The sequence below is a fragment of the Papilio polytes genome, unplaced genomic scaffold, assembly GCF_000836215.1.
Source record: "Papilio polytes unplaced genomic scaffold, Ppol_1.0 DF824069.1, whole genome shotgun sequence".
NCBI lineage: Eukaryota > Metazoa > Arthropoda > Insecta > Lepidoptera > Papilionidae > Papilio > Papilio polytes.
The window spans coordinates 243,835-254,475 of NW_013525135.1; the positions used below are offsets into that span (position 1 = coordinate 243,835).

The window sequence follows — 10,641 nt, forward strand, 5'->3', positions numbered from 1 at the left end:
GACTAAATAATTGTGCGATAGTTTAGTTTCAGGTATGCACACACTAAATATATCAGAATAGTAAGAATAGAAAAAACAAGGCATTTGCAATTTGACAATATCTTAAGAATAATAATAGTAATGTTTATGATTTAAACATTATGAAAGTTTTAGCAGTAAACTATTATAGTTACAAATATATCCAAGGGTTGGGAATCATCTTCGTAAGATATAGAATAAATTACACATACTCGTATATCCCTGTTCATGATCTCATAACGATATACAACACCCGGGGCCGGAGGTTCTTAAGGGTCGTATCGATTATAACCCACTAGCCATTCCGCAGACCGTTATAATAATCAAATCTCGTGTAAGGCCTATCACACGAGATGGAGGTCACGATCCGTCGGCCGCATTTGTCTTTACGATAACTGGATCAACTTTGACAATATCTCGCCACAATTATTTTAATTACTTCGAACAAATTAAGATCGTATTACAGATTTATTGGAAATGTTTCAAGTATTATTTGATATATAATTAAACTGTAGTGGTTTTTACAAATATAATCTTCGTAAGATACGGGTTTTTTTTACCACGATTGGGTTGTTTGAACTCCAGATATTTCGGCACGGTTATTTGATAGTTTACCGATATTAATTATGGATACATGGAACACAAATAACGAAGGAAACACATGTCTTTTAAAATTATTCAGTAACTAGCTCTCGACAGTGACACCGTCCGCGCGGAATTAAAAATATAGCAACACATCTGTGTTATTCTAGACTACCAGTTTTGGAGATATCTTCTAACTAACATTCATACAAACTTATAAACTTTCGCATTTATAATATTAGTAAGATTTGTCATTTTGAATTTCAAATTAGGAAGAGTTGTCGCAACCTGTTTCGTGGAAGGTTTTTAGAGTAAAGCGGATCTCAACAAAGTTCCTAACAACTTCTAATTCAAGTTTAGGGATTAACAATTTCTTAATACCGTATAATTTGTGACTCCCTTATCCTTCCTTACTTTGAGGTCGAGATAAAATGTTCCTTAATTTTGAGATAATTATTTCGTTTCAAGATAATTTTTGCCCTTTTCTAAATTTAAAGTAAAAGTAAACTGAACTTTAAGGTTAAAATTTGGTTTCATCGACATAAATATTATGTGACGTCAACCAACCCGCGCTGGACCTGCGTGGTTGATTATGGCCTAGTCATTCCTAACTTAGGGTAGGCTCCGAGACCTTCAGGGGTGACGTATATTGATGATGAGATTTAAACTATTATTTCTAAATACTGATTTATCTGGCTCAGTATTTTTGGTTAATTAAAACGTCTAATTAAACATAAGATTTTTCATTATTCACCGTGTGCCGGGCGCCAGGCGCCGGGTGGGGGTCAACAATATAATTGCCAGGCTTCCGCGAGACCATTCAAATAAAAACTTAACCGCTGTGAGCGGAGCCGAGCGGCTGCAGAAAGGCGTGGATGGATTTAAAGCGTCAATTAGCGCGGCTGCGGCTGCGGCTGCGGCTGCGGCGGGGGAACTAAATTTGTACTCCACAACCAGTAAAAATAGTTTAGCATAGACTAAGATTTTCCAGATGCGACAATGTTATTGCACTTTACTACTTATCGATGTGTTAAGAAAATCGTTAAAGATTTTAGTATAGTTCTATGTATAAAATGTCACTTGTTTCTATAATACATCTCTGTTGATCCATTGGTAACCTCCGTCTTTTGGCGTGTTAATAAAAATAGTTTGAATGTTTGCATTGTTGTTTTACTTTTAATCTGTGAATTAGACTATAGACTTATTATGTTCATATAGTTTCTTGCAATTCTTACAATCACATCTAGTATATTTAGATGTTGGTTTCATAGTACACACAGCTGTCGAGATGTGTTTAGAGGGGAGAGGGTTCTCAGTAGACGAGCTGGGGTCGTTAAGAGGGCAGAGGCTCTTCCACGATGGTGTTTATTGTAGTCGCTGCGTTTACGGCGTTTTTGTACGCAAAGCGCAAACTGCGTCAAATTCAAATTGCCCTGCGAAGTGCGGAGGAAACGTCGCTCGTAAACTCTATTATTACGACCTCACAAAGGAGATGAGGGCTCTTGCCTTCGTACGCTGTCTTTTTAACTTAACATTGTGATTATCATACGTTTATTTTTTTTTAAAGTTAAACGGAAAGACAATAATTACAGATTGAAAAGGGTGACAAAAACTTATGCTATGAGAACAAAAATTCCACAGTACGAATTAATTAAAAAAAAAACGATTTACGTTAATTTAATTCAATGCAGTAATGTTATGATTCAGAACTTAAGAAGCGTATATATGTAAGTTATAAAGATATGGTCTTCACAGCTTAAAATACAAAGAATAAAAAAAATTATAGTTTTCTTAATATAATTACGTATCTGTGCTATGTACTACAGTTAAAAGATGGCATATGTGAGTACTGTTACAATCCATTGTTTAAATCAGTTCATTCTTACAACGTAGCTGAAAGAGCTCCAGTTAATACCGTCCGTAGAGATTTACTGTGCAATTACCGCGTCAAAGAAAACCAACGCTAAATCTGTCCAGGCCCGGGTCAGGCGTTGTTTAATAAACACATCTGTTACCATCACTTTAAAGTTCCTTACGATACAAAACACGTAATAAAATCACGGCCGAGGTGTTTGCGCTCATGAACTTTTACGATCCTCCGTTTAACGTCATAGTAAAACTGGTAAGAAAATACAAGAAGGTATGAAATAGTTCCAGAGTTGGCTGTAAAAAGAGATTTATAAATGAACAGTTGTTAGATGTCATTAGGTAATGTTTTCTAATACTTAAAAGTGTTCGAGTTTAACTATTGCTTTGTTTTACAAAGAGCTATTTTATGTTGTTGATCTGATTACATTAAGTTAGATTCTTATAACTTTGTGGTTTGTGTATTGTTTATTGTTTAAATTATACTAAAGTCTCGTATCGATTAATCGCATCTGTAGTCGAAAAGTTCAATAAATATGTAAATTAGGGTGAGATTAACCCGGATGGGAAAGAAATTCGCAGCCCGCGTTTGCCGCCGGAGATCGAAAATTACTTATTACGTTGCTCTATCTAAAAATTGAACGACAAAATCTGAATAAATTACAAGTAACAAGCTTTTATGACCAAGTCAGTGTTAATAAAATATGTACTGACTAGCTATTCCCATGCGGCTTTATCCGCGGGAAATAATAAAATATTTATTTTATTGTTTACATTTGCAAACATCAAAATTACCATTACCATGATAACATTGCTTCCTTAATGTTGGCAGCTTATAGTTTAATGTTTCTTTCCTACACGAAGGCTTTTTCCCAATTTATTTACCCCTTAGTTAAATAACGTAAAAATATATAACCTAGAACGTGTGGTAAGTGTAGGGATTTTAATTAAAGAAAGAATTATTGAAAATAATGCTATGATAGCTGACATCTTACGACACAAAGTAATGTGTGTTTACGCTTTATTATATTAGTATAGATTATAATAACGTTGACGTATGTTTTAAACGACAGCGTTTAGATTTAATACACGAGTTTAAACAGTGTTTAATTTGCAATAACATAGTACAAGTTTTAATAATATCTGCACAAACCATTAGTGTGGTAATAATTTCCCACAGTGCCTGTGGCTGTGGCAAGCTATTCTTTAAGTAATAGTATTTTCGCGAAATGTATTAATTTTAATGTACCGCCGTCAGAGGCATGAGTTTTGCGACGAAAATTGTGCTGTAATTTCAAAATGGCGCTGAAAGAATTCCGCGGCTGCCGGATTTATGGTCTCACAGCGATTTATGTGCGGTGCAGTAGAAGTCTGAGCCACAGAGTACACGTGACAGAATAACCACTTCAGATAATGTTGAGAATTCCTAGTGTTTGCTGCAAACCGTAAAATGTATTTACGATGTTATAACATATCATGGATTTGTATTTTATATGTATGCTTTATATCACTTTTTGATTTTTATTAAAGTTTCTCCGTTTTACCTACTTTTAAGTTTTTTACTTCATTTAGCAAAAATACACGTTTTTGTTACACGACGAATATCGTTATTTTAAAACAAGTTGGAATCTAAATAGAACAGATATAGTAACTGGACAATTAGGTGTTAAATATTTAATTTTAAGTTTAATTAGTAATCTGTGTAGTGCTACACTGTGTCTATTCACTTTTTATCATGCCCTTACTTATACCAGTCCATTTAGCGAGAAATATCGCGCCAAGATTGCTAAGCATATGTCTTATTACTTTTCGTTTTAAATGTAACTTTAGAACTCTATCGATTACAAAAAAAACATAAATGAACTATGTTTAAATTACAATTATGGTAATAGAAATAAAGCATTATGAATTGGTGTTGATGATATTAAAAAAGTTATTTAAAAAAGTAAGGCTGCTCTTATTGGCAACTTTTTTTATCATAAATAAACCAGCGCTTAACCACGATTCTACCGAAACTGACTAATTGAAGTCGCAGTCGTAAGACAACAACTCACAGAAGTTTAACTGTCGTACGTAGTTAAGTGATCCCTAAAATGTAGATTTATTATGCGATAGTACGGTTTTATTGTCTACAATTGCATTTCAAGTAAACATATGATTTTAAATATTTACCTGCCAGTTTAAGTCCGATCCTCTTGCCGGGCGGCTTCGGCAGCTCGATGTGTGTGCGTCGCAGCCCGCGCTCCGTGCACAGACCCGAGTCCGTCGACAGCGACGTCTGCGACTTGAACACTGCAACAACGTTTTAATTAACAAAAGAATGTGTAGCCTCTAGTACATTATTATTATTAGCACACTATACCTCCCCAACGAACAAAATGTTATGGAATGAAAATATACTAGAAAAATCTGGTGGCTTCCGAAAGGTGAAAAATGACAAATGAATTGTGCAGACTGGTTCCGGGAAAGTGCGCATAACGTAGACATCTGCCAATTCAATCGGTCACTAGCTGAATGTGGACATTCACTTGCTACAAAATGTTTTATTCAGAGACAAAGAATATTTACTACGATTGGAAATTATCTAAACTCAGAAATGTTTTAAATATCTCTTTTACCCGCAACTTGCATTGTACTATATTGTAGCATGAACTGTATAAGGGCACATTGTATAATATAATTTATACTTTCGTCGCGAGATTAAATAATTCGCAATTGAAATATGGTGGCAATTTGGACAAACAACAGGCGCTTACAAATCTCCCGCGGCCGCTCGTTAGCGCCGACTTTTGCTCAAACTGCAGTTGCCAACTGAAATAACACCGCAGCTAGGGATGTGCCCGATGTCGATAGCTTAGCTGCGGCGCTAATTGATTGCCGACGTAATACTTTCAAAGTCTAGCTTTATACTCCAAGAACTAAAAGGGATTAAGTTCTCTTTTAAAAGCTAACACACTTTTCAAATCTTGGAATTTAAGTCTTCTCCGAGAAGATGGAAAAATTCAAAATCTTTAAAATTGTTAATAAATGGCAATGGTTTTGATTTGTTTTTGTTTTTTTTAATTTCTTCTACCACAAACGTTAGCTGACCTAGCACATCACTATGGTGTCGAGAAAGCGCGACACGGCTTCGAATTTTTTCAAAGTGGAGATGAAAGTTAGCAACAATATTGTTGCGACGGACATTACCCGCCCTCCCCAATGTGCCCGCCCCACAGTGCCCGACTAACTCTACCCGACCCATACCGCAAACGATCCTTTTCAAACACTCGTTATCTTTAATTACCATTTTTTTGGCATTATTATGGTTCTACAAAATTGTTGCAACAGTCTTGAAATTACTGTTTAAATAAAGGTACCTTATTAGGTATAAACATAAACACTACGTAGAGATAACAAGAGTCATATACGTACTTTTTTTTTCATTAATCTATTCGTACTTTCATTTGCACTCGTCTAAGTTACCTTTGTTACTCTCTGGGCTTAATTTAAAAAAAGATCTTTTTCACAATGTAATACATAGATTTCATTATAGGTAGTTGGCAAAACGTGGAATTTCATTAAAATATTAATATACTTCTTTGTGTTCGTTTAAGAATAAGATTATCATTGTACTGTTTTGGAATTTGTTCGTGTTTGACTTTTATTCCTTTCGCATTGATAAGGTTCTTTTTGATGTATGAACTTTCGTGTATCATTCTTCAATTGTTTTTAAGATACCACTCTGTGACGTAGTGTTGGAGACAGCGCTATAGTTGTATCTCATGTTGTGACGCCACATCCGGCCACATCGCCGCGGCATGTGTTTCCACTTAGAACCGTGGTTGTCTGCAAAATAACATAACACATACCAGAGCTCTCAGTGCTACAGTGATTTGTCTCAAGGAATGTTCATATACTAAAGTTATCAGTATAGATTACGCATTGATTACTATAATTATTTAAAAGGTGAAAATTGAAAACCGTACAATGATATCCTAAATGACGCTGATGCAATTTTTCATGTCATAAGATGGGTAAAGAGCAAGCGGCCAGCTGAATTTGTTGAAATGGCCAAGTGACTGCTGCTAAGTACATCCGCAATTGCAGATACAGCCTACTTTTGTTCGATAGAGGAAATTTGTTTACCTTCCCAAATAATCAAAATGGCGGGAGGGAAAAGTTACTGGAATTATTCATCTGACATGTATTTAAAAACTTTTCTATTATTGATATTAAATTCATGTTGTTTTAACTCACACTCTATAGACACATTTCTCGTGTTACGTTTCTACTTTGATCAAGCGAGAATTTATTATAAAATATTTACTTTAAAAGTAACACGAGAGCGAATATTTTTATAAACTTTTGTCTGTAAACAATTTTCATACACAGCACGGTTACATTTCTGCAGGCGACTGCTTTCAAAGCAAAAAGTGGCTCAGAATAAGACGTGGCAAGTTAGAATTTGCGCTAAAGGTAACCGAGCGCACGGGACTGGAAACTGGAATATTCTTGGTAATTCTTTCCAGATGTAAACTCGCCATATTTTAATATTAAAATATAAAGTTATATAAAGGAGAGGAATTTCATTATGAATTGTTTACATGTTGAGGAACTTTGTTGATTATATTGTACCTTTAAACTTAGTTAAACGTACTTATATATGATTCGGTAACAATTTATTATTTTAAAAATGACAAACGAAAAGTATGAGTAAAAGGTAAGAAAACGCCGTTATAATATTTTTATTTAAAAAAAGTTTAAACAAACTTGAGTTAGAACTATTTGTTATTCGATAAAATCAGTTGCTAAGTGAGGTCATAGATTAAGCGGGGCGCAGAGCATCGCTAAGCTCACACTTCTGAGAGGCTTACGTGAGAAATGGTTCCCCGCGTCGGCTGTGGCGCTGCAAACATTTTAAAGACTGAAAAACAAGCGCCTTGGGTAAAATACCCTTACCTCGAGTAGACTCCACTAAACTCCTGATTAGATAAAGAAGCAAAAGTCGCTGTCAATTTAAAAAAGACTCCATACATTTTTTTATTTTATAAGAGTCTTTAATTGAGGTTTTTTAAAGTGTAACTGAAAATCCCTGATGAAACTATGTTGTTCTGTTTTCATTTTAAACAATTATTTAGCAGTTAGGAAATGTCGTTTTCGACTTTACGAGTTATTTTATTATTTTCCGTTAGCGACTAAATTGTATTCCAGATTCTCAATCCTTAATTATAAAGTTTTAACTAACTGACATTTGTTATGTCAAAGAAAAATTTGGTATTCCTTTAAATTTTAGTGAAACTGTTAACAATTGATAAAATTTAATAAAGCTAGGAACTCCAGGTAAAATATTATTACGGTTACTAGAAAAGCCCGTGCGGCTCCATCCGCGTAAAATTATACAAACTTTATTTTATAGTTTCAATTTCTCAAATTTCAACATTATCGTTACAATAATAATCTTGCTTGTAGTTTGTGGTCCCTTCCCAACATGAAGTTATTTTCAATTTATTTACCCTTAAATTTAATAGCGTGAAAAGCCGTGAAAAGCCTGTAGCGTGTTTTTTTTTTATTTCGAAGGGATTCAAAAATACGCTGTGATTACTGACATCCAACGCCGCGAAGTAATGTGTATAGATAAAACAGTGTATTACCGTAAAGGAACCAATATTTATTTATTGTTAGATTTGATTTTACTTAAGCAATGTAACCTAAAGTATTTAATATCATTTAAATTAATTATACTCGTCAATTTAAAAAAAAGTAACCTACTTCTGTGTCTCCGATCAATCAAGTGAGCAATACAAGAAGTCAGTATGAGCGAATTACCCATCGTTAATCCCGATGAAGGTTGGTCGCAGTGTTAGCGATTTGTGTTACTAAGTGGCTGTATGGAAAATTATTTATAGCATAAAATATTACATTTCTAACGCCACAGAGAATACAATATGCAACTAAATTAGAGCGATTTTAGTAATATTTACAAATAAAGTTAGTTTTTTAAAAGGCACTATTTATTTTATTTTATGCCACATTCTCATATATCAAAATAGCATTACTGTCATTGTTTAAGATTTTTATATTTAATTATAGTACTCAAAGAAAAATGAGAAAATTAACGTTCATTTCTATTACGACACGATTTACAGATGACTCATAAAAATAAAGAACCATATTTATTTATATCTAAAATCGCTGTCACTCGAGCCGTACATAGCAATAATGCGTTAAAAAGAAAACAAATGAGGCACCCTTCAGCGTCGTGAAAGCGTATACGCAATTTGCGACGAAATCCGCTCCCTTTCAGAGAAACAAATATTTTATTTGTATACGTTTTATATTTAGCTGCCAATTAGCTTCTACAAAATCACTTCGAAATGCTTGTCGCGTGGAGTGGTGGCGAAGTTACTCAGTTTAGAAATATGCACGGATGAATTCCTAGTTTTCAATAACTTCTACAAAATACTTAAAAGCTCTGTATTTTAATTTTACTTGTTTTATACTTCAATAAGATTAAGGAAATAACACTTAAAGGCGACGTTATAAACGAGCTGTCGATAGCTACCGTTTTTACAATCCCACGCGCTTCCTTTGCCATTTCCGGTACGGAATAGTAAAAAGTAACAGAAGGAAATAGCTCATTATCTTCAGCAAGGTCTCGAGACCCCGCTATGGAGGCTGAAGATCACGTAAACCATTACCATGAACGCGCGTGACTTGCGAAGGGTAACTTCAGTTCGATTTTTATTGCATCAATATTCTTTGATTATAAGACAGTATACAGTGCAAATAAAACAGCGATAATTATTCGATTTTATAGTTACAAGCGTACACGTAATACGCGAACACTCCGATTAATAGCCATAGTAGTGGAGTAAGTTTTATGTATATCGAAACACTTTTTTATTCTAATTAAAATAGATTTTTCGTAGCTGAAAAAGCATTAAACTCTAGCAACGAATGAATGTCGAACATCATTAAAGGTGCACCATAACTCGTGTTCATCGAAAAGTTACGAAGTTTTTCGAACAGATGTCACGTTAGATTTTTCACGCAGTGTGACGCCGGCCTTATTCCGAGTTCATTTGTGAGCCTCGTAAATGATAAATGCTTTGTATCGCCAGCCTACTGTAACTTGTGGAAGTCACAGACCGTCCTCCTTTCTGATTTATTATACATAACATAATGTATACGACTGTGCGACTAAGTTATTTGTCGTAGTGGACGGTAAATTTTATTGCGTCCCAAAGGCCGGTCTGTAGAAAATATGTTCGACCGATTTATGTTTAGACTTAAATAATTTAAAACATTGACTTTCAAAACGATTTTTATACAAAAATAACTAAACATAAATCTTATTAAAACATGACAATTTATAAAGTGAATAGAAATATTTTAAAGTAAATTTTAAACCAACTTGATATATGATATTTGGACATGAAAATGTATGAAAATAATTCAATAATTCATCATTTATTTCAGCTTGTGCATTCTTCCAGTAAGTAGGCCACTGTGACACTCCGCATGTCAAAATGATTTCACTGATAGTGGGTAAATGTGCCAAGAAGGTCACCATTGAGTCTCTCTTAGCGGAATGTCGTAAAAACTATATTTTATGAGCGACAGAAAAGTGAAGCTTTTAACATTACGTGCTTGTTTAATACGATACTTTATTGACTTACCTGAAGGCTACACGAGATACCTTCACGAAAATGTTAAGTTTGTAAAATAACCTGTGTTTGTTGTTGAACGTTGTTAGAAAAAGTTACTAAGTGGAAATGTCTTTTAAGTTTATTGGAAATATTAGATTCATTAAAATGTCTGTTCCAAAAGATATTTGGAATACGACGACCTTCTAAAATACGTTCATATGAAACTAATGATGTACAAACACTAAGCAACGTAGGATCAATTTTCTAGATATTTCAATATACGAGTATGAAAATTAAGAGTTTTACTTATTAATATGTATATTGCCTGTTTTTACCATTGGACAAAAGTATACGTCGAGATCTAACTAATTAAAACTATAATACAAAAAATTAACGGACATTTTTTTTATTTTCTTCACTTATTATGTCGTTACAGATAAGGAAGATATCATAATGAGATCAAACAATGATAGCAGTGACGTCACGTCATGCATTATTCAATCAGCACACGTGAACTCTCATAAACTGTTTGCCCCCTCCGCCC

At 34.1% G+C, this 10,641-nt stretch overlaps 1 protein-coding gene across 3 annotated transcripts in view; it reads right to left on the minus strand.

Moving 5' to 3' along the window:
• Window positions 1-10,641, minus strand: part of LOC106100211 (glutamate receptor-interacting protein 2) — a 128,434-nt gene that overhangs the window by 68,969 nt on the left and 48,824 nt on the right. For all 3 annotated transcript variants that reach the window (XM_013278988.1, XM_013278989.1, XM_013278987.1), the window contains exon 3: window positions 4,639-4,758. In XM_013278988.1, coding sequence (XP_013134442.1) covers window positions 4,639-4,758 — 120 coding nt within the window. The remainder of the gene's footprint in view (window positions 1-4,638; window positions 4,759-10,641) is intronic.